Below are 26,347 nucleotides of genomic sequence, written 5' to 3' on the forward strand. Positions count from 1 at the left end.
CCCTACTGATAACTGAGACTTAATCTAACGTCATCGCATTTAATCTATCTTGTTGCATATCGATCGACTCTAGAACTGAGAACGTCATGACCTCTACACACTGATCAGAAACAGTTTTAGATAACATCAATCCTTTAAAGTTAATTACAACAAGAATATTTTTTATCCTGGGTACCATCCCTCGTTTATGGAAATAAATTTCCGAAATATTCTCAATCAACCAGAAAAGTTTGTGACTAGAAAAGAAAATTTTCTATATCTAATGTCATACATTAAAAGAAATCATTTTCGAAAATAGTGGAACAGTAACTAACCGTGCATGTAAGAGCACAATTTCGACATGATTTTCTTGTATTCTTCAACGAAAGAGCATTAAAGTGCACGAGGAACATGTTTCATCTTACTTTCTAGTTTCTAGGAAATAATTCCCGTCTCAACGCCCCCAGACCCGCCCTCACTTTGCAAATAATGATAATAATTATTAGTATAAAATCATTGTCCATTTGTGTTATAAAACAGTGATTATAATATTTGTGTTATAAAGCAGTAATTATAATAATATATGATAATAAAAATAATTATTATCCGTTTGTGTTATTAATCAGTAATTATAATAATAATCATTGTCTTTTTATGTTATTAACCAGTACTTGTAATAATCATTACCGTCTTTTTGTCTTATAAAACAGTTATCATGATATTTTGTGTTATAAAGCAGTAATTATGATAATTAATATTGTCCCTTTGTCTTATAAAGCAGTAATTATAATAATTATTATTGTCTTTTAGTCTTATAAAACAGTTATCATGATATTTTGTGTTATAAAGCAGTATTTATGATAATTATTATTGCCCCTTTGTCTTATAAAGCAGTAACTATAATAATTATTATTGTCTTTTTGTCTTATATAGCAGTTATCATAATATTTTGTGTTTATAGCAGTAATTATAATAATTATTTTTGTCCTTTTGTCTTATAAAGCAGTATCTATGATATTAATCATTGTCTTTTTGTGTTATAAAGTAGGTCGCTCATCAATGATTTTTGTAAGCATATATTTTCGTATCTACAAGTATGCACGGTAGAGGATATGATAAGATTAGACAGAGGGCCAGTAAGCCTCTCCTGGAGCTTGGGCATGTTCAGTCTGGCCTTTTTGCACTTAAATCTTAAGTATTAGGGTTTTTTCCTTTATTAACCTAATTTCTTTCTGAACAAATGAATAACTTTTTTTTTTTTTAAAAAAAGGTAAAATAATGCAAACTGAATTACGGAATAATTTTATCATAAGTAATCCAATTCGATAAAATTTGACATTTGAATTCATATACAAACTGATATGTCATATTAACTTTTTTATGTCAAGATGCATTTGTTTTTGAATTAGCTTGCAATGGTATATCTTATTGATTAAACAAGAAGCCCACATGCCTTATCGGTCACCTGAGTAGTTAAAAGTATCACTAGCCCCAAGGGCTATGAAATGTAGAATAATTTATCTTTTCTTCATAACTAAGCTAAATGCGCATGCAGTATAAAACAAAATGTCTTCTTAAAACACAAATGCCTTCAAAGGTTTCCATACTGATTCCATACTTGACACTATGTAATATACAATGTAATATATCAACATGTGACGAATTTGGACCCACCCTAGTTCAAAACCTTGGAGTTGCGAAATTCACAATTTTGGTACATCACTTTATGCTTTTCCTAAGTATGCATCTTTTTTTTTATACAGTACAGTACATGTATATATAAGCAAACGAATACACCACGAAATTTACAATTTTGGTAAAGGGCTACCTGCTCCTTCTAAATATACATTTAGTTTCAATTCACTATCAACAGTATGGAAGATGTTATTTAAATGTTTTCCAAACATTATATACCAAATCTGGTCACGCCCTGGGGTCAGAAACTCGATCTACCCTTGGGATTATTTGGAAATTAAATTTGGTAGATACCTTCCTGCTTTTAGTTTGTTTGGGTTTTTTTACCAGATCCCCCCCCCACTCCTTGTCCCTAAGATGCTTCATATCAAATTTGAAAAGAATTGGAATTAAAAATGTTCCATTGTTAACGCACGTCGGACGCAGACCAATAGCAATAGGTCATCTGAGTGACTCGGACGTCCTAAAAAAATGAATACGAGTGTCAGTGATTCCCCTTAAATACGAGTATGAAGCACTATATGTGAATTTGAATATACACTCCAGAAGATGGCTACAAACTGACCTCTGTACATGTACTTCTTAAGAATATTTTAAAGGTGTAGGCCTGATGAAATTCCAGGGCTACATATTCCTTCAAACTTTAAATTTTACTTTGCCCCCTCCCCACTTCCTCTGCCAGGGGTTGCTTCTTGGGGTTTGTGAGAGAAAGATTTAAAAAAAACTGTTTCCTGTCAAAACTATTAAACCCTTATTGTTGCCCCCATCCTAGCCCCGAGCCCCATACGGAACTCGAATCTGCATAAAGATGCATTCCTTAATAATAATTACACGCAAAACAATCATTTTATTAAAAATGAAAATTGCATACGATTACATGTAAATTGTGACTCTAGAAGTTTGTTAATGAAGTACAAACATGCTGGGTCCCAGTGCATTAAGATGATTTACAATTCATCCTTGACATTACCAAATAGTTAATGAGAATACCAAACCCGACACCATAACATTTACAGACTTCTTCGTTTGACCTCACATGATTCAACTGCTAATCAGTTACCTTTCCCTTTGTTTGGTGTGTTGATATTTAGTGGGGGTATGGCTTGCTATCTTTGCACCGCCTCCTCGTTCACTCACTATCAGTAACTGTAAACATCAATGGTCAACCATACCCATCGTCATTCAATTTCGGCATAATTGATAAGGACTACGATACGATGGCCATGCAGTTTTCAAGTGAGTACTATATTTTTGTTTTTTGGAATTCTTGAATAATATCTTTAAAATGAAAAGTGAAGTTAACGAACAGTGATCAATCAATACTGTTTAGGCCTCTGATCACAGTTTATTTTTGTAGAATAAAATCTTGTGGACAACGAGGCAAAATGCTTTAATTTTAATCATATATCGAGTTCTTGTTAACTTGAAAAGATAACTTACTGAAAGGTCATTTCAATTTACATATATATCATCTACACAGTCCTCATAACCAGTGATATATGTGTTTGTTCTAACCTTGATGACATTTCTCAAGAAGTCTGCAATGAAACTTTTTACGAGATACGAATTCCGGTGTCTCTTTGACTGTTATCGGTATAGGGATTTTTAACGTTGCCATTTCAGCACCAGAAGAAAAAAACCTTTACAATTTATTCATTTAGAGTATATGCTCTTAAGTAATTAGTTTTTCTATTAATTCTTAGTGCTATCTGAAATCGTGTGAGTGACTTTTCTTTCAATTAAGTATTTTATAGATACTCAATTGAGTAAGTTTATTATACCTAGACTAGAGTAAAAAGCTTACTTAGTCAAGTTCAGAATCTGATACAGTCTCGATATTGTAGACTTGAAGTATTCATATCGTAGGTCCTCGGTACCCCCTTGTTTCTCGTAAGAGGCGGCTAAATGGGGCGGTCCGTCCGATGAGACCGCAAACACCGAGGCCCCGTGACACAGCAGTTGTGGCACGATAAAGATCCCTCCCTGCTCAAAGGCCATAAGCGCCGAGCAAAGGCCTAAATTTTAGAGCCCTTCACTGGCAATGGTGAGGTCTCCATATAAGTGAAAAATTCTCCAGCGGGACGTTAAATAATATACACCCATCCATCTTGCCTACATGTACAACCAACCAACCAACCAACCCAGAAATACCCCAAAATAAAAAAAAACCTAAGGTATAACAAAACATGTAGTAAAATTGATATTTTGTTCCAAATGTTGTTTGTTTTTTTTTTTTTGGGGGGGGGGGGGGTTGGTACTTTGAACTTGTATTGTCTCTTCATCCCAATTGTTCATTAGAACTCTCTATAATTGAGGAGACAATAAAAAAAAAATGCTGGGGTTCCACATTTCGAAGCAAACTAGACCTTAAAGCCTAAATCAGAGGGTTTGTTTCACCGTCGTCAGCTGTCTGTAAACTTCGCACATAAACTGCTGTGTAATTTTCAACCTTAAACTTAGCACAAAGTTTCCTAAAGGGAATTCAGGTTTGTTCAAATGATAGGTCACGAGGAAATAATTACAAAAAAGTGAAAATAGGGCGCAGTTTTTCAAAAATTCACCTGGCCAGAAAAGCAAAACGTTGCGCATAAAACCACTTCTATAGGTTCATATTGGGGATTTAAAACTTACATATAAGAATGATTTTGAAAAAATATATCATTAAGAATATTCTCCGGAACCATTTTTGTCATATTAATATGTTTACATTTCTAATGGTATTTGCCTTTGATATCTCTACATATTGTAATGATAGCAATTCCCTCATGAACGTGCTTCAGATGCATACAATGCGCATATGAATAAGGATGAATATTACGTCTGGGATTCCTGACAGAAATGAAAGTAGAATGTAAATATAAGGGTAAAAAACTGAAATTTGAAAATATATGAGGGTATGAACTTCAACACATTTCATGAAGTATGCCGGCCTGAATCATCACAGTTCATACCCTCATGTACATTTATTCAACTTTCTTAAAGGCAAGCCTCCATATGTAGTGTGCACTCACGTTTGTTGGCACTACGACATCCGATAAAATTCTGTAAAAATCTTCTGAGGAAGTACAAAGATTCATCTTTGTTGACAACATGACCCCCTTGGGTTGAGGACCTTCAAGACCCTGGGCCCAGGACGGTGTAATGCGCCCCAGAGGACAAAACGGTGCCAACATAGAGGTTTACAGTTTATATAGAAAAACAAGGGACAATATTTTGAATCTCTTCTGAAGAACAAAGACACGATTAATGATTTTGATATTTAAGCATCCCCCTGCGGTGTAGATTTTTTTCCCCACACCATTACAGTCAAGAGCCAGGGCGGGGCCACAAAGCGTTTGAAAGATTAACAGTAGAGTCTATTGGGAATTTATGTTTTACACGTCAAACTATTGTTAAATAATAATGCAAATATTCAAGAAGTGAAATAATTTTAATCTAATCTTTTTCAACATGGAGATGGACGTTGAAAGGTTGTAAAGGAATTTTCTTATTGAATAAATATATCTTTAAAAGGGTCTTATTTTCTTGTTCTATACATTCCTTTATTACATTGCCTCCGAAACAAAATCCAGTGCAGATAAAAATTTACTACAATATTTCAATATGATGGTCATTCATCAAATATTTTGCAGATATGAAATCTCGTGTCCGGTCAATATCCGAGATCAATCCCGTGTTCATTGTGGAAATGGACGGCAGGAGAGAGATGACCACCATGACTCGAGATACCGAAAAAGACTCAAATAATCTGCAATCGTATCTCAACCCAGGTACCTTTCTCTTCCTTTTAGTTATATTAATTTAATTAATAATCAGTTGATCTTTAGTTGAAAAACTGTTTACTTCAGTTTGTATACATTCAAAAATTTTCATTCTGGTTATGAAAATCTGACTGATAAAAAAGAAATCACAAATAAAACAGAAATCACATTGTTTGATTAAATGCACCCCGTGTTGTGGGTTACTGTACAGCCGATCGATAAGCTCTGATTTATTACAATACCCCAGTAAACAATATCGAAATGTTCAACGAAGCCTTCTACATTCATGTAAACGTACCCAAAGGTGTGATAAAAATGTGTTATTATCTATTTTGGATTTTTAATTCTTCAAAGAAATTAATAAAATAAATTTGATTACTTTCAAAAGATTACTCTATGTATCTATGTTCCGAGTTATCCAATAACTGCGTCTTCTCCGCTCTCGGAATGCAAGAAAGCACTGTCGTAGAGAGAGTTTAACAACAGCATTTTCTGAGAATTTGTTATATGTCCAATGTATCAATATTGTGTCATAGTGCGGTACTTTTTCCTTTCATCTTAGCTATATTTTAAATCAGACTTGTTTATGGAGTCTGAAAACCATAAATCAATATTCAGAACTATTGGTTGATATTTAATAATCTAATTCATGATTTATGAAATTTATTATTTATGTAATTCATGATTTCTGTAATTCACGATTTGAGTAATTCATTATTGACAAGTATGTAATTAATGTAATTCATGATTTCTGTAATTCGTGATTTATATTATGTGAATAGAATAGAATTGAATTGAACATCTTTTATTGAAATTAAAACATCAAAACGATGAGACACAAGTTCAACAAACTAGACAGCCTCCCCCAATATAACAATGCGTGATATTGCATGTCATACAATATAAAAAGTAATCATTCATAATGGGAAATTGAAAGCCTGCCTTATATATAAGGAAATTGTGGTGCAAATCAAAGTATTTAGAAAAACATCCACATTCGTTAAGATGCAGCAAGTCTATAATGTACAAGTTATCAAATGCAAGTAGTTTGTTCAGGTGGCAGGGGACAGTTTCTTTGGTTTTGAAACATGTGGATAGGGGGTATACACCAAAGTCAGAATATGACAGACTAATGAAAAATCATATTTCCCTTTTATGTCAATACTTGTATTTCATATTAGTGTAGTTAATAAATTATGACCCTAAATTACATGTAATCTATAAATACTGGTGCTGGTGCACAAAACATGCTCTGAGCAGGTTCCCCTTTTTTGCTTTGATTTTCTCTCATTTGGGCTAATCCGCACCACCCCCACACCATCACAGTACCAAACATGGGGATTTAGACACTGTGCACAATCAAGAACCCTATCTGCCCTTCTCAAAACTCTACCTCTCATATGGGGCCATCCACCTTCCCTCACAGCTACAGCCCTTTTGCTGGACCCTGCATGTTTTCACCGAAATTTCTTCAGCAACTGACCACGTGTCTTAGTTTCGTATTTGCACCCATCTATATGCCAGGAATCATGGTGACACCTACATGTTGTATATCAACATTTTCATTAAGCACTCAGCTACATTTGACATGCATCCTAAAATTATTGTATACATTTTTACACATGTAATATCACTTCAAATATGGGGTATTTCCATTTTTTGAAAAAGTTGACCGGGCCTATAGTGCGAAACTGTCCCCTGCTACCTCATTAAAACATTTCTTGCTGTTGTAAATTTTTACATTTAAGAAAACCCAGATGATATGCATCTTCTACCCTTCCCCGTGAGCAATTTGGATTAATATCGATCTAGTTACGGCGATGTAAATCAAATCTCAAAATGCAGTTCTGTCTTGACATTGTGTGTACCATATAAAAAAAATCATATTAAAATATTTCAAAGGTGGCTTTGCGACATTATTTTGCACACATTTCTTTTAAAAAGTATTAATGGAAGTTGCTTCCCAAGAGTATTCCACTTTCTTAAAGTATCAGGAATAAAAGATTTATTGAAAATCTCTAACCTACATTTTAACAATCTCTAACCTACATTTTAACAATGAAGAATTTCAAGTAGAATATCCTGAAACATTTCTTGTATCAGGTACTATATTTTACAGGTAAATGGACACTGAGTTGTTATGTACATTGTTACGAGCTTAGCTCTATCTCTTCTAACTTATATTATGTAATCATTGATTTATGTAATTCATGATTTGCAAAATTCATCATTTATGTAAACTATGATTGATGTAATTCAAGATATATCCACTAACTTATCATTTCTTTTTTTATGCGTAATTATGATTATGGGTTTTTTTTAAGCCTCTAAGAAATTCATGATTATTCATATCAACCCCAAAGATGTTGTAAAGAAAATAACTTTTGCCAGAAAATTAAAAACCTATAATCTCCGAGATATTGATCAATACTAATACGATATATGTACATATATTCAAGCATCCAAGGGAGACGATCAAGCAGTGGAAGTAGACACGGACCATTGCGAGACCGACAGTGGGTACGAGAGTTCTCGGTCTCCCAGGAAAATCTCCACCTGTAGCGCCCCCTCGATCACTGCTCTTTCTGTCACGGCCCTCAATTCTGCCCTCAGGACCACAGGTAGGACGGAGGTCGGTCAGATCCAGAAAACTTGCAACGAAGAAATCTGTTTTAGACTGTTACCTACCTTCCTTTTTTCAATTATTAAATCGTTAAAAGACTATATAGGTCCTTACATTAGGGGAACTACACTTTGGAATCACTGTTAGAATCGAAAATGTCAGAGTTCTTTTAGAAAGTTAATATGTTTCAGCATAAAAAATATATTTCAGTTTTCTCTATCATTTCAGGTGCAAGAAGAACATCTCGCACCTCCGTCAGTTTTTCTGAAAACTTGTCTGAAACTGAAGAATTCGAACCTCCTCGATCGCAAAGATCACCCTCCGTCGGCAGCTTTGAGATTTATAGAATAGGTGAACATTAATTAGTGACATCGATATTTATTCAGAACTTCACATTTTTAACCAAATATTCATGATGGGAATTTTACATGTTGTTAGTTCATGGTTTGCAATTAACAGGTGGAAGACGAGTGTCTCAAACGATCGCGTGTCTGTCCGAGATCTTACCGGGAAATACCGAGAGTTTAAAGAGAGGAGAGCTAAAGACGTGTCCATCAGATAGATGTGTCACACCCATCCTGTGTGAAAACTTTAAAAGGGGTAAAATGGAATTTTTATTTATTTATTTATTTTTTAATGAAGAGACAGGGTAAAAAAATATTTAAATCATTACCGACTGTTTTCAGTCAATTTAGCATAATCACCATCGTTATAGCTTGCAAGGTTGTTTGGCAAATCATATCTTTCTCTTGTACTCACATTATCCCCAATAGAAAACAAAAAAGTGAAATAAATCAAACAAAAACGAGGTACACTTGTAAATATCAAATGGAACGGAACTCTCTTTGAAAATCTAAGCAATAAAAAAAACCAAGACTTGTTCTAACGCTGACCACATGTCATTTATAGGTCCATCGCTCGGATTCAGACATGTTTCTAAGAGAGAAAGGAGATATTCTTCATGTTCCATTACAAATGAATCGGATGGATTGACTGTCAATCTGCATAATATCATCGGCAAAAAAGGAACTGGAAAGGGTCAATTCCGGAATGCTACTTCTGTGTCGTATATTAGCTCTGGGTCAATCATCGTTACAGATATTATTAACTGCAGAGTGACGCATTTTCACGGAAGTGGGCGTGTAATAAATGAAATCGAAACCGGACCAGGTTCCGAACCTTGGGCAACTGCCGTACTCCCGAATGGAAATATTGTGGTCTCCTTGCAAAGACGGGGGTCTTTAGCAATATTCAATTCAAATGGAGACTACTGTAAAGACATCGCGACTCATCTCCTCGTAAAGCCATCCGGAGTAGCAACGGATAGAAGAGGTAGAATCGTTGTTAGTGATGTGAACACTGACTCTGTTTATATACTAAACGAAGACGGGGAAGTTTTAAAGAGTCTAGGACAGGAACCGGATGTACCATTGACATTTGAGGAGCCTCGGTATGTTGCCGTCACAGAAAAGGACAAGATTTTAGTTTGTGACTCCGGGAAACATTGTGTGTATGTTTTTGACTCCGATGGGAATTTTCTCCACAAATTCGGATCATACGGACAAGAACCCGGGCAGTTCCGCTTTCCATACGGAATCACGTCAGATTTCGAAGAAAACATTTATGTTGCAGATCACTACAACAATCGAGTTTCCATGTTCTCTATTTCCGGGGAATTTCTCTGTCATATTCTAACGCCTTGTATGAAGCTAAAGCGACCTCAGGGTCTGTACATGAGAGATGAGATGACCGATTCCATTCTCTTTGTGACCCACGGGGAAATGAAGGCACAAGAGGTCGTGGCATTCAAAATCATAATGGGATCGAAACCAAGACTGAAAAAATCGATGGAGGTTCATGTCTGAGACATGATGAAGTCCAAAAATTAAAACTTTTCTAATCGGATGGAGAATCAAAGATACACTACTTGCTCAAAATCCTGTGATGTAATGGAAATCCCTAATATACATTTATCAAAAGAATGCTCTACTCGTTCAAACAAACCCTATTTATGTACATAATAAAGATTATTGTTGTTTCTGTTTGTTGATTTACGCCCATTTCAAGAATTGTTTACTCACGTTTAGAGACAACATCAGCTTTAGGTGATGTACCACAGATTTTGACATATGCGTGGCGCTCAAGGAAGTAGTACTGAGAGATTTTTTTATCGTGTCAACGACTACGTGATACGGGACCTCCGTTTTTTAAGATCATATCCGAAAGACTCGCGACTATCACTAAGTTAAACTTCGGTTTGTCGCGGCCCCGGAATCGAACTCTGGCTTTCTGTTTGCGAGCATATATATATATATATATGACACGATTGCTGCACGTAGCCATGTCCCCCACCGCCGCAAAAAAAAGCTCAAGCACAAAAGTCCCTTAAGGAAGTTAGATCCTGAGCTTTTGAGCACAACTGCGCAGGATGCTACAACTAAGTATTTACTGGTTCAATACCATTTGTGCAAACATAATACACATCTATTACTGAACCCTTTCCAGCTGAAAAAAATGTGTCAATTAAAATTTTGAAAGCGTTTTGCAGGGACTATATTTTGTTGCGGAAGGATTGATAATCAAAAAGTTCTAAATCTGCGTGATATTACAGTTTCTAGTTCATCTAATGTAAAACTTATACGGTACCAATTTTGATGCACCAGATGTGCATTTCGACAAATAATGTCTCTTCAGTGATGCTCAACCGAAATGTTTAAAATCCGAAATAACGATAAACTTGCTAGAGCTATTTTAGGGGGAAACAGAGTGCCAAAAGTGGAGTCAAATTCGTCTAAGGATAAGAGCTATGCATGAGGGAGATAATCCTTAATTTGGAAATGAATTTCGAAATTTTATCACAACAATTAAATATACATCCGTATTTTCAAGCTAGTAAGAAGTACTTAGCTACTGGGCTGTAAGTACCCTTGGGGACTAACAGTCCACCAGCAGAGGCCTCGACCCAGGGCCCGGCCAGGGGTCATAATGTAAAACTTATACGATACCAATTTTGATGCACCAGATGTGCATTTCGACAAATAATGTCTCTTCAGTGATGCTCAACCGAAATATATCTTCTATTTTTATACTCCTATACGTGTATTTCAGTTTTATAATTTATGATACAAGTAGTTGAGACTTGGAACTTGATCAAATGTTGTAATTCATTAATTTGGTTGATATATTTTTTCCAAATAGAACACTGATTCTTAAAAAAGTTTAAATTAATTTACTCGAAATTTTGTATAAAAATTCAGTATTTCCGCCAATAATTAAAACATTTGGTCTCCAACCTCCACTTTTTAAAGTTCCATTTTAAGACAAGACCTTGGAAATTATGTGAAATTTTAGAAACTGACATTACTCCTAATATGTTTTTTTTAAACTCTCAGATTTTGAGGGTGTTGCACCGAAGCGAGGATTTTCCCTAATCGGAGCTCCGTGCCAGCACTCGTGACGTGGAACTGAACTTCATTCATATTTATACTCATTGCGTATTTGCCATTTAAATACCTGCAGGATTCCCCAGTACTAGGAACAAGCCTAATACATTTTATGTGTCAATACATTATACATGTAGTCTAAATATAATTTTTGAAATCGTGAAAATTATATTGTCTTTTTCTTTCTTTCTGAATATCAAATACAATGCATACGGTTACGAGTGTATCAAATATTTAATATTCTATACTACTACAGTTCAAAAGCTCTTATACTCGTATGTATTATTTTCTACAACCAACAATTGGCAACATTACTGTACATGACTCTGGCCACAAAACAAAATATGGGAAGTTTAATACGCATTAATAAAGTTCAACGTTATTCGAAGTGCATGCACCTGTAAAAATTGATTCAACATAGCAATTTGCTACTGGAATACATATATACTCAAACTGTTTAACGGTTATTTACCTTGTTTGGCCTTAAAGTTTTTCTTCCAAAGCTTTTTAAAGTTCACAACGGTTTTTCGTAAAAGGCACCACTTTCATTCAGAAAAACATACAAGTTCTCGTTAGCAGCCTTGACTATTAAAACACAGGTATTGCATGCCGTATTCGGCGTGTTTGTGGAGTGTCATATTCACAAACTAAACAGTGTCCATGTTGGAAGCTTATTTCAAACTCGGCACATCATAATAAACAGATTTGTCATGAAACATTTATGAAAACTAGAAGCGTCTTTCAATTAAGAAAAACAAATCTAGATGGAAAACGTAATATGAACCAAAAAAAATGTGTTCGTGAGGGAGTCGAACCCGGTCGTTTTAAACATAGAAAACATCTTTACATACAAGAGTCGACGACCTTATCCACTGAACCACGCACTAGACCATACATTACTAAGGAAAATTAATATACAGGTGAAGTTGAAAATAATACCAGTGAAGTTGTTTCGATTTTTTTAAATTTACAAAAAAAAAAAATGCCCCAGTGAAACAAAATTTCAAAGCGATGGTTTTTAGAGGAAAACTCGAAGAATATGTTCTTGCTAAATTTATATTGTTTCACGGAGGCAGTTTTTCTGAAATTCGGGGATACCCCTGATCCATTTTAACGCTAAAAATCATACAAATCGCTTATTGCTTGATTTAAACACGAAATATTTTGGCTAATTTTGTCAATACACGTCTTTTAAACTTATTTTCAAAAATTATTGAATCAAGACATACGTTCCATTGGTTTTATCATATATTTGAATAACTTAAATTTTTCTATCATTCATGCAACACCTTTAGGGAAATTAACATGAGACGTGCAACACCTTCTTTGACATCATGATTTTTTTCGTAAATCAAGTGCAAAAAGGTAATTATTTATTTCCATTACTTGTATTAAACTTTTTTTTTTATCTGTATTGTTAGAAGACATGATTATGTATCTATTTTATACAAAGATTGATTTCTGTTACTTATATTGTGTTGACACCAACAAACAAATCAAGTTTAATTGAACAAATTTTAAGTGCAAAAAGGTCATGTTTAGAATAACAAGCATTGCGACTCCAGTTTTTCTTTTCAGTTTCTTAATTCTCCTTCAACATAGAAATTAAAAATACACTTCCCAAAAAATTGGCATTACCCCAAATGTCAGGTGCGAACCTCTTTAACTCCTGTAAAATTTGTCGAATCAAAATGGCAGCGTAATATGATCAACTGCACATGGTGACTAACGACTAACAATCCTACAAAATATGAAGAAAATCCGTTGAGCGGTTTCTGAGAAGTTGCGTCCACAAAGTGAAGTGGGACGGACGGACGCACGGACACCGGTATTTCTATGTCCCCTTCCGCGTTGCGGTGGGGGACAAAATGTGTATGCATACATGTACATGTATATTCCTAAATCATGTAACTAATACTAGAGGTAATGATTACTGTTTTCACCATCAAAAGAACATTATTTGCAATTTTACTTGCTAATCTATTGACATTTAAAAAGAGACTAGTATACATGTAGTAGAAATGGCGATTATGAGGGATATGCAAAATCACACGCAGAAATTATTACAATTTGTTATTGGTTAGGTTAGCTGGTTGTAGAATGTTTCACTCATATGGAGACGTCACCACTGCCGGTGATGGGATGCAAAATTTAGGCCTATGCTCGGCGTTTACGGCATTTGAGCAGAGAGGGGATATTTATCGTGCCACACCTGTTGTGACGCGGGGCCTCAGTTTTGTGGTCTCATTCGAAGGACCGCCCCATTTAGTCGCCTCTTAAGACAAGAAAGGGATACTGAGGACCAATTCTAACCCGGATCCCCGCGTGACTTAATAAGGAAAACAGCTGACAACAGAGTGTGGTGTGAATGCGAAAATGTTTGTAGCGGTCCTTGTGGATCCGGATACAGAAATAAGACAAACAGCAATATATACGGTGCTCAGTTAGAAATGAAATAAACACAAACATTGTCTATAGTATGCTGTAATTATTTATTAGTGAATCATTGCAAAATGGCAAACAGCAACCAACTTTTAGAATAAAGAAATACATTGGAAACAATTTCATTCATTCATTGAATGTCATAGCACCATTTACATGAATATTCATGATTCAATTCACAGTCTTGATTTATATCTATCACCAATTTTCTTTCTCCTCATGTTTGTGTTTAATGACAGCGCGAATTCTGCTAAGCCACGCCATGACTCCCTGCAATTTGGTTCAATCTCGTCCACCGGAAGTACAAAACCATGCTTCCCAGTGTCACGGAGTTCGATAGTGTACGAATATTTCACACCGGCACTACCTTTAGCCCAATCATCTGACCCACCTGCCGCCGAATCTATAGAATCAAGGGGACTTGTTTTATCTATTGATAGAGTTTCTTAGTTTCTGTGATATTTACAGCTACTATCTTTCAAAGCAATATCATACAAAATTTAGGATTCAGGGAATTCTGTGATATGTTCGGCTGTATCCATTTTATCCAGAATATGTTTCATAAAGGGTTCATGATTATACACGTGGTACACACACCTTCTTGTATAATAGGTTTGTTTATATACCACATTGTTTGTTTACATTAGGTCAAAAGTAGTGCAAAATTTAGGTCGCGTAAGGTCGTCAGTTTGAGACAGACATGTCCTGGAATCAGATCACCACAGCGTGATGATTCGTTATGTCGGTGAATTTTACAGTATCAAAACGCGGATTATTGATGGGTGTATAATAAATATGTATTATAGAGCTTCTACTGGGTTCATAATGATATGCAATTTAAAACAACAAAATCTTCACGTAGTATCCTACTTGCATAACATGTTTGTAAGAGAGTCAATGTATGTATTTTGGAGGGGCGGATCCAGAAAAGTTTGAAAGGGGTATTAATTGCGACTCAAGTTTGTACCTTTCCCACCCAAAAGTGGGAGTTGAAGACCCCCAAAATTGGATAAAATGCCGTATGAGTGGAATTTTTAGCGAGACACAAAAGCGATATTCCCATAAAAATAGGTATACATATTTAGCGAGAGCTAATTTTATCGACTTGTAATGAAATTGTTAGCGATATTTAATTTTTAGCGATCTCAACACCCTCGCTAATAATGCTAAATTTGAACCTTTTTTGTTAAAAAGTTCAACCAATGAGGGAAGAGGGGTTTGCAAACCCACCCGCCTGGTAACCCCTTCTAGATCCGCCACTAGTTGAGCCAGAGATACATTTGTACTTACCCAACACTACTATGTAGTTGGTTCCATAAAGTTTAAACGAATGAAAATCAGACATTTTAGATCCGCGCTATTTACTTTCTTACACAGAGCATATGGTGCGGATCTAAGAAGTCTGATTTTGATTAGATTGCATTAAGTTGAACCAGAGACACTTACATAACACGTTTGTAGAGGAGCCCACTATATAGTTGGATCCATAAAGTTGAGCCAGAGCAGAGGTTCCAGCCTTGGCAGCAGCTTCCTGAAAGTTTAAAAACAAATGAGCGTACCAGCATTGAAGACCAACGTCTTGCAGGAGCAGTGCTTGGAACTCTACCACAAACACTCTGTAGAGTCTGGTCTCTCTCCCTGAACTAATATTTATATACATTTGTTCTATACATTGATATACATGTATATTTTTTATTCTTGTTGTCAAGTGTATGTGTAAAAAAAAAAAACCATTTCAGTTATATGGGACACTATACAAATGTTTCATATCATTTATTATTTTCTATATTACCATATTACAATATTTTGTCATATAAAAAGAATCAAATTTTAACCCCCAAAACCATGGAAATAGTCCATTTTTGTACTGAATTTGCCTAATGGATATAGTTTTGCCTCGTTTTAGACATATGACGTCACACTCACCAGTTCTCGCCAGTCCTGAGGAAAAGCGGACGTATATCCCCATGGATACAACCACATTTGTCCGTACGAGTGATACGTCAGATAGGCTATCATGTTCTGCTTATTACTCAGGATGAATGTTCTCAGCGACTGGCTCTCTTTTTCAGAGAACGCCTGGGACCCAGAATAGACATCCGAACACTCGTTCGTACTTCCGCCTACAGCTGAATTGCAAAGATTTAAGATCATTAGATTGCAATTCAACATGGTGATATACACTGCAAAACTTCATTTGATAAAGTAATAAAAATCCAACAACGGCAATAGGTAGAGACGTGCGACAGATGTTAAGCAAAGGAATTGCAATTATTGTTAATATTTTGTGGTGAGTAAAGATTGGAGCTCGGTAGAACATTTTCTGGATTCAGCAATGTATCCCTGTTTTAAGGGTTTTGTGTAGTATTGGAATCCAGTATAGATACGGCAATTCATATTCATTCGTCCCATTGCCTGGGATATCAAATACACTGTATATTTAAAATTGAAGGATTTCGTCTTTGAAGGGGAACTTAGAGTACAAGTTGTGGAATCAAAGGCACGTTCGTTTAAAATACAGTTATAATAGTGAGCTTATAAACAGAGAGAGTAGTTATATGTGGAACGCCAAATTAGTAAAAACCCAAATAAATAAGGATATCAAGTCATTTGATGCGCTCAACAATTCAAATATAGATCTCTTCTATTAATCAATATCTTCAGTTCTGAATTATTGCGTGCATTAATTGAATTACTGATAGCATTAATTATTCTGCTGAATTGATGCGCGCAATAATTGAATTATTGCTCTCTTTAATTGAATTGATGATATTATTTCAATTGATGCACACACTAATTCTTATAGAGAGAGCGACTATTTCATTGCTGTTATATAACTTTAAATTAAAGAGATCATCAAATCATTCATATCGACCTCTAAATCAATTTTCGCAAGCAATATTATCACCACATTGATGTGCGCATCAATTCAATTGATTTAAAATTAATTTAAAGTCCGGTATAATGATTTGATGATCTCTTTAATCCAATTGCAAAGATCTTTAATTCAAGTGTGTAGGTGAAGTACCACAAATTTAGACCCATGCTTAGCGCTCAGGGACCGGAGTTCTTTAACGTGCCAACGCTTGCCGCGACATGGGATCTCCGTTTTAAGGTCATATCCAAAAGGCCCTTGATTCTCACTTCTAAATACCGAGCGTCTTGTGAAGGAGCAATCACTACCTACCTACGTCTTAGGTTTCAAGACGTCCCGGTTACGAAGCTCTACCATCTGAGTTACCGCGACCGGTCGTAACTCTTCCGTAAGATAGCGTGACAATGAACTACGAGTTTTGTTCATTGCAAATCAGAACGTACACATCAAGCATGTATTATTTAGAAAATATCCAATTGGTAGTACTTTTTTTATTTTTATTTTTTTTAGTTAATGATTCTACTCAAACTCACACGGATTCCAGCGAAAACCAAAATTCCTATTCAGGTCTGTTCCATAGCAGTTTCTGGAATGATCAGCTCTGTTTTTCCTCCAGAGCCTGTACTGCAATAAAACATTGACATATGTATTTTAAGTGTACTTATTCGCAAACAGAAGACTACAACATTTACACATCTTACTTTTGTGTGTGAATGTGTATACATTGTAATGATGCGACATTCATTCGTACAATTGTATATGAATGTTTAGCTACATATGTACAGGCGTGTGTGAATGTTATACATACATGTGCAATTGTAAATGTTGAATTTTATTTGACTGAATACTTATTATGGTGTGACATTTATAAGTACAACTAAGAAATGAATTAAATTTTTGAAAATAAATAAGGTATCACGTCGGCATACTTCATGAAGCGTGTTGGCACGTCGTGAAAAGTATGCCGGCGTGAAACGTTGCATTTATCATTCTCTCGCCAGAGGGCGCGTTACGCAAGCTTCAAACGTTTGGAATCACGTGACAATATAATCACATGATATAAACAATCACTCTCGTTTCCTTTCCCTTTAAGAGTTCTGGCAGCAGATTGTAACATTATGTGTACCCGACAAGGTAGGATGGCAATAGATATGCCTAAGCACAAAACACAACAACGTGTGCCACCATTTATTAGCTGGTACTCTTTCTAACTAAACTGGTTACAAAAACAAAAGTACAAGTAAACAATAATCAAAGAACCATTGATATCTGGAATCCGGAATAAGTCAGAGTTGATAACATTACACAGATGATACAGCAGGCTCTTTTTCATAGCCCATTGGCACTATATAATGATAAGTACATGTACATATTAACCATTTAGCTGTTTGTCTCTTATTCTACAAGTTTTATCGTATTTTTTACAGCCTTTCTTACTTTTACATGTTTACATTTAAATCGCCACCACATGAATGTCCTACATTCATACGCATATTACGAAGTAGTTCCAAATTTAGGGTAAGAAAACGGTGATTTAAACAATTTACAGTAAGCATCACTTTCATTGCATCAAAAGTATTTCATAATATGACTAAATATTTAGTCCAAAACATAAATGTTGGATATTAGAAACTTTTACAAGATTTCTGTAAAAAGCCGTTGACAGAGGTGTAGTGTGAGTAGCGTACGGAACCCTGGGTAGAGAATGGCAATTTATATCCTTATGTATTTTCAATTCTTATAGCAACATTCTACTTTCATTTCATATCAAGTAGTTCTGTATTCATACGCGCGTTGTTTATAATTGCAGCGAGTTCATGAGGAAATGCCTATAATTAAAACTTACAAAGATGGCAGGCAAAATCATTGAATATTCATAATGGTGTGTCGTATATACGTACAGTTATATGTGAATATTCATAATGGTGTGTCGTATATACGTACAGAAATATGCGAATATTCATAATGGTGTGTCGTATATACGTACAGAAATAAGTGAATATTCATAATGGTGTGTCCTATATACGTACAGTTATATGTGAATATTTGTATTCATAATGGTGTGTCGTATATACGTACAGAAATAAGTGAATATTCATAATGGTGTGTCGTATATACGTACAGTTGTATGTGAATATTCATAACCATCAGGATTCAGCAGAGGGGCGAAATACCAATCAAATTTATTCAGCAACTGAGGTGCATAGTCGTCCCAATACACCATCTGAAAGATAGCGAACAGTGATCAACTCATAACTCCTATAAATGTGAAGATAACGAACAGTGATCAATCTCATAACTCCTATAAAGATGAAGATAACAAACAGTTAACAATCTCATAACTCCTATAAAGGTGAAGATAACGAACAGTGATCAATATCATAACCCCTTAAACCCAAGTTTTTAAAAATATCTAACACTACTTTCACAATGAGTCGATCGACGAAGGTCGCATATGACGTCACTGTACCACGTGAATACCTAACTAATGTATCAACTAGACTTTCTTGAAATCGTCGCTTAGATTTAGGTCCGTATTGTGGTTAATTATCGCAATATTTCGGAGAACGAACTATTAGAATTAATTACTATAAACATAAGGAAGATAATTTCGTATAGTTTGAAAACATGAGCTGTGTCCTTCAAAGTGATACTCACTTTATAAATCGTTCAAAATGTAGGTCTACACATTTTCAAGGAAAACAGCAATCAAAGTTTACAGTAATAACTTCAATCAGCACCATTGGATAATTACCTGATTGATAAAATATAACACCGTGGCAGGAGCTATCCATTCACGCGCGTGGATCCCACCGTCAATGAAAATGGAGGGGCGTGATTCACCGTCTCCACGAGTTACCTGTGTGAAAAGAATGAATTTGATTTATTTCTTTTTTTAAATTTCCAAACGTTTAGAAGATATGACTCGTCTTCTTTTATTTAAAAACCCTACCTTGCTTAAAATATAACATAATTTTGCAAGATACACAAAATTTGACCATCCTTACAATTTGATATCAAAGTCCATTTCAATATATTTAATGAAATACACACACACACACTCACACAAACATCTTATTCATGTACCAACCTTTAGAACATTCACTTCGCGGCCCTCGTATGTGTAACCCATTGTGAAGACACTGGCGTTCACTGAAGGCATGGATGCTGTCGCTGTCTCAATGTCCCTTAAATACTGATTGATCTGTATATAAATATAAAAACCATGAGTCGCTCTTCCTCCGCCATATTTCTTCTTTTTGAAATCACTGTAAGATTCATTGAAATAATGAAGGAGTTCTTAAAAACATACTGTCAAACAAAGTGTTTTCAGAATGCTTAATTATTTGTGTTAACACCAGTTTGTGATCAGTACGCAAATTCCTTTATAATTTAATGGATGTCAGTTTTCATACGTAGCCAATTTTCTTCTGATTCTTCGTAACCTGAGGATTGCTTATGGTAGTACGGAATTCTTTTGAGTTTTGACTATCGATTGATTGATTGATTGCATATTGTTTAACGTCTATCTCGAAAATATTTCAATCAGACCACTGCCGTTGAAGGGCTGCAAAATTTAGGCCTATGCTCGGCGCTTATATCCATTGAGCAGGAAGGGATCTTTATCGTGCCACACCTGCTGTGTAACGGGACCTCGGTTTTTGCGGTCTCATCCGAAGGACCGCCCCATTTAGTCGCCTCTTACGACAAGCAAGGGGTACTAAGGACCTATTCTAACCCGCATCCCCACAGGAATTGACTATTGATTACCTACAGTGTATATTAACGGTATGAAAACAAAGAAAAATTGAATCAAAGCGAACAATATGGATTCCATACTGATTGTGGATTGTTTTGATTTGGAAAAAAAAATAAACCACAGAGAAAAAATTATGTGAAACTATGTGAAGAAGACATAAAAGATAAAAGACACTATATTGTGATAGCGACGTGTTCAGACCTGTTACTCGATACTAGACTTTATATTGTGACGGCGGCGTATTCAAATTTGTATTTGCTCAATCTACACTAAATATAGTACAGGAGGTATAATGATGATTGATTGAATATTGTTTAACGTCCCTCTCGAGGATCTTTCACTCATATCGAGACGTCACCATTACTGGTGAAGGGCTGCACAATTTAGGCCTATCATCGGCGCTTATGGCCATTGAGCAGGGAGGGATCTTTATCGTGCCACACCTACTGTGACACGGGGCCTCGTTTTTTTGCAGGCTCATCCAAAGGACCGTCCCATTTAGTCGCCTCTTACGACATAATGGAAGCAAGGAGGTGAGGTACAACATACAACTGGCATTAAATGATACAAATAACGTCAGAGGAATGCATGGTGGGCAAATAAACAATATGATAATAAAAAGAATATACATGTAGATGGATGGATAAATGGACAGACATTATTTATATTCTGATGGCGGTGTCTTACCGTGGAGTATCTGTGGTAGGTAAAATGGTTGAAGCCCTGAGAACGTCCCTGAGAGGTGTATGGGAAGCGAATACTTCTTTTCATGGAAGACTTTTCTTGGTCTATAAGTCTATGAAAACAAATCCACTAAAATTCAAAGAAAATACACAATTTCCGAACAGGTGAGCGTGTATCTGGTTAAAGCTAAACTGTTAGCGTATATTCGTCGACTGGCTGCGACAAGATTACGTCATATGTACATGTACTCTCTTGTTCTCACTTTTAATATGGCGTAATGACCCAGTTGCGAATAGGTTATTTAACTTTAGCTAACAGTTAATTTTGTCATTAACTTTTACATTCATATAACATTAGTAGAATTTAACTTTTAGCTTTTAATTGGGGAAATGGATCCGGGATTCCTTAAATATCCTCATTGCTGTTTTTGACTTCATTATTCTGAATTCACAAGGTATTTCAGTCCGTTTTTATTTCAGTCGGTCGATGAATTTGCACACTTTAAATTCAGATTTTGGCATGAGGCCCTACGCCTTTAAGATTGGATCAATCTAATTAAAATTAGATCATATGATCCGCTCCTCTACTATCGCTACACCTATGTGTTTTAATGAGATTGAGATAGACTTATCATTGATTTTGAAAATCGCCAATCCAGATTTTGACATGATAAGAGTTATGTAAATCGTCAATCCAGACTTTGACACTAGATTCTAAATTTATTAGAGTGAAATGGACTTACTTTTGTACATTGTCAATCCAGATTTTGACATGATATCCTACATCTAGAGTGAAATGGACGTACTATCCAGATTTTGACATGATATCCTACATCTAGACTGAACTGGACTTACTATCCAGATTTTGACATGATATCCTACATCTAGAGTGAAATGGACGTACTATCCAGATTTTGACACGAGATCCTAATTCTAGAGTGAACTGGTCTTACTATCCAGATTCTAAATCTATTAGAGTGAACTGGACTTACTTTTGTAAATCGTCAATCCAGATTTTGACATGAGATCCTAAGTTTTTAAGAGCGGTTAATACAGACTTCAGCTTCTCTGGTTCCACGTACACATCAAGGGAGTGGTTTCCCATCCGTGGGTGTCGCCACATGTCAAGCTACAGTTAAAGAGAACTTTTTTTACTTTCAAATTCTTTTAAAAATAACATATTAAGCTTTTGTAAACATATGTCTTCTTGTGAGAAATTGTGATAATATTCGAAAACCTTCACATTAAGAAGACGAAAAGACATGGGAACAGACAGTCCTTGTTCAATAATAATTTTAGAATTACTAAATTTTTTATTTAAATTTTTTTTTTGTTTTTTTTTTTTGTTGTTGGTATATTATGAAAAATTATCATGGAATATTAGACATTAAGATCTTGTCTTGTCGTGTCGATGTTGTTCAATGTAGACATAAACGTCAAATTATATATAGTTTTTCATATTATGAAATCACATTTCGTCATAATGGTTTGGGTTCCTGTTGAAAACATGCAAATGGAACACGAGAAATTATCATTAAATTTGATTTATGAAAAAGTGTATAAAAACAGAATTTTGCAAAATAGGTTATAGGCGATAAATCCTGCACTGATATGTTTTTTATGAAAATACTTGACGAAAAAAAAAAAATTTCTCTAGGTAAAATGACTTGGTAAAGATGTTTACATTAACTGAATACCTTTTTGTCTTTAACGTAAATCTGTCATTAACTATTACGTCAATAAATAATCGTGCAGTTTTTAGTGGTCGACGCTCGGCTGATATGACAGACAGCAGTTGACAGCATTATATAATGCTAGATAACTCCAACAAATACACCCATATCTAATTACATTTTCCACTGTGAAAATCCGGGGTAAATTCCCGTACAGCGTAGAACGGACCTGGATACCACAGGTTTACGATGATTTACCCCGGATTGTATCCCAGCACCCGGAGGCCACAGGCTTGGAATTCGTGTAACCTGTCTCTTTCGTGCAATAAATTTTATATCCAACAACAAAACTTTATACACATATAGTCATAATTTGCTCTTTTTTAATTGAAAGACTTAAAGGGGGTTGCAAAATGCAAAATGTTTGCCTTTTTAAGTGCAAATAAGTACTCACATCATAGAGGTCATGTATAGCTAGCACCTGTTCTAGTTCCTCCGATGAGTGCGGAGTGATTTGTAGTACCTTGTGGCTGAAAATTACAATGGTCTGTTGTTAGCTGAAATGGACACAATATACTATACACTTCCAAGGCAACATGGCAACTAGCCAATTAGCACGGTGTTCTAATTGAGCATGATCATTCAATAGTGGGTATTCATTTTGGGGTTGTTGTTTTTTTTTCTTGCCAAGTGAAAACGCATAGTACAACGCATGTGTAGTGAATTAGGAAGACGTTGAATCGTAGGGCGCCTGTGCGACTCTGTTCTCGTAATGATAGGCGGGTTGGACACTTTTGTAGGTCTGTTCTTTACGACTTAACCACAAGTATTGCTTGCTGAGACATAGTAAGGGAAGCTACTCTATTTCTCGAATATTAACAGAAAAGTTTTTTAAAAAATCCAAAGTTTGTACATATCGTATACATGTATTCTACATAATGTTATTGGTTTTTTTTATAACCAATCAGAGCTCGGCTACTTTCTTCTATTTCAGCATTTGTTGCATGGAGTCTTTGACTTGATTTATTGAATCGCTCAGGCTAAGTAACGCAACTAATGTGATTAATGAAAATTGAAGTAATAATTTAAAAAAAATCTAAAAGATCTTTCTGTTCCCCAACATTCAATTAATTGCATTAAGTAAAAGTTGTTTTTGATTATAGACCTGAAGGTTCAGAGAAATATATTTATCGTCAGCGTTTAACGCATTGCGTGTAGACGATGTCCTTTTTTCCCCCTGAAGCATCCAGTACATCATTTGGTGTAAATTCAAGAAATGTGAACAGAAATATATTTCAAATGCACTGTCAATGAAATGCAGGAACAAGTTTTCATGGAAATAATTACCATTTATTTCTCATTAATGGTCACGAACAGAAACTGCTATGTTACCCAGATAGAATTCAGAGCGTGTAAGTAACGGGAACTGCTGATCACATGTAATTTTAGTGATATGATATACATTATGTAGACGGTGTCAGAGGAAGGAAGTGACTATTTATTTAGATATAACATAAATAAAGTTTGAAATATGCACCCGTTTTTAAACGGATACAAAAAGTATAATACCAAATGAAGTAAATGCATGCAATGTCGATGAAGGAAATGGTTTTCACACGGAAGTCGGTAGTTTTTAATGAAAATAGATTCAAATCGTGTGCTTTACCGGCATTTGTTGAATTCTAAGTATCTATTTTAGGTAAATATGTAGTTAGATTTTCAAATCATAACTTTATTCATAATTTCTTCTTTTCAAGGAACGTCTCCGTATGGGTGAAAAATTCTCGAGAGGGACGTTAAACAATATAAAATCAATCAATTTTTTTTCAAGGATAAACCATACTTTAATTTTGAAAAATTATTTTCAAATTCTCTGATGCTTAGGTCTGCTGTCAAATTGAAAACTTTACAATCTTTTAACATTTTAAAAAACCTTTTAACACTGTCTTCGTAAATCTTATTTCAAATTCGATTGTCAATCATTCCATTCTTTACGTGAATGTTTAAAGGGGTGTTCATATGATATAACATTCTGATTCATTTTGAGATTAAATTTGTGAGATTTTTGTCATACATTAAAATACAATTGAGAATTATGTCTTTGCTAAAACACACAGTCTTCTTTAAAGATGTGTTTACAGCAGACGTTACTAGCTATAGTAAGTCAAATTCAGTCATGAAGTCCTTATTACTTTAACAAGCATTTCATTCATGTTTTATTTTGAAGTAATTTTAACATAGATAAATAGTAAACATTTTTTTATTTTTTTTATTTTTAACATCGTTATTAGTACGTACTTAACTCGCTTTTTTAAACATACATGGATTGGGCATAATTTTTAGTACACCTTTTCCCTACATATGAATTATAGATTACAAAGGAAATAAATTAAACATACTTAATACTGTAATTGATTTACATTGTACTTATTGAAAAACAGTATACGTAAATTACAGTACGATACTTCGAAAGAGTGTGCTTTTCATCAAAAACGATATTTTGAATTATCTAGAATTTCAACCATTTCTTTACCTAGAAAACAAATGATCGGCTTTAAATATTTTTATGCAAAAGAAATTATCTCAGAATGAGAAAAAAGTATTTCTAAAGGGTCAACAATTTGTTTTTGAGACAATCGACATACAATGATTAGAGAAAATTGGTATTCAATTCACATTCCAATCTGATTTGTGCCTTTAGTTTTAATAAGGAACGCTTACTTGTCAAATCTCGCTGGCTCTGTTCTTACATAACCACACAGGAGAAGCACTACTGAAATCATGGAGTTCGTCATGTCCAGCCAATCTGACTTCTGTGAAGCAAAGAATCTATTAAATATTGGAAATACCTAAATGACACTCCTAGCAGGGAGTCCTTTCATTTCAAATCTGGTGCGTCACAAAGTCTCGCGAGATTTCATTAAAAGTCGTCACATCTGGTCGGGAGGTTCCGACGTTATTAAATTCTTATTATTCCGACAGAAACTCTGCATACATGTATGCCAATTTCACCCCAGGTCCGAGGTATGAATGGTCTTTTTTCAGCGTGTCCTTGATTTCCTAAGGGGAAAGTGAAATATCAGAGGTTTTAAAACTAAAATTATGTACAAAGGAGAAGAAAATGTACGAAGTGTTTTTAAATTATTCAAAGAGTGCAATAAGAATCACATATAGATGACAATCACAATTAAATTTTATGATCTCTGATTGGGTGTATTTAATTTATGTATTTGATAAATGTATTTAATTTCCAAACGAGAATAAGAGGTAGGTAGCGCTGAGAGCAGGCAAATAAACACATCACTCAAGCACTATTAAAGTGTCAAAACAGCTGTTATCTCTGCACAAGACATTACCATTTAAGCTTGCATCCAGTTCATTTGGGATATGAAGAGGGGCAGCCACGTGATCAA

The 26,347-nt window shown here is 35.0% G+C and overlaps 2 protein-coding genes across 2 annotated transcripts; one reads left to right on the forward strand and one right to left on the reverse strand.

The window, feature by feature from the left end:
* The first annotated feature begins 2,827 nt into the window (after positions 1-2,827).
* Positions 2,828-10,096, forward strand: LOC125670481 (tripartite motif-containing protein 3-like). Its single transcript, XM_048906046.2, has 6 exons — positions 2,828-2,910; positions 5,307-5,444; positions 7,895-8,056; positions 8,287-8,409; positions 8,518-8,658; positions 8,968-10,096. The coding sequence occupies exons 1-6, from the start codon at positions 2,892-2,894 to the stop codon at positions 9,921-9,923; spliced, it is 1,539 nt and encodes a 512-aa protein (XP_048762003.2). The 5' UTR covers positions 2,828-2,891; the 3' UTR covers positions 9,924-10,096.
* A 3,893-nt stretch (positions 10,097-13,989) lies between these two features.
* Positions 13,990-25,729, reverse strand: LOC125669766 (carboxypeptidase B-like). The gene is made up of 11 exons (XM_048904898.2): positions 25,656-25,729; positions 23,389-23,464; positions 22,254-22,390; positions 21,266-21,374; positions 19,910-20,023; positions 19,574-19,678; positions 18,941-19,042; positions 17,352-17,442; positions 15,870-16,072; positions 15,390-15,474; positions 13,990-14,346 (listed from the first exon to the last, which is right to left on the reverse strand). The coding sequence occupies exons 1-11, from the start codon at positions 25,727-25,729 to the stop codon at positions 14,120-14,122; spliced, it is 1,323 nt and encodes a 440-aa protein (XP_048760855.1). The 3' UTR covers positions 13,990-14,119.
* Between the last annotated feature and the right edge of the window lie 618 nt (positions 25,730-26,347).

The sequence above is a fragment of the Ostrea edulis genome, chromosome 1 (genome assembly GCF_947568905.1).
Source record: "Ostrea edulis chromosome 1, xbOstEdul1.1, whole genome shotgun sequence".
Taxonomy (NCBI): domain Eukaryota; kingdom Metazoa; phylum Mollusca; class Bivalvia; order Ostreida; family Ostreidae; genus Ostrea; species Ostrea edulis.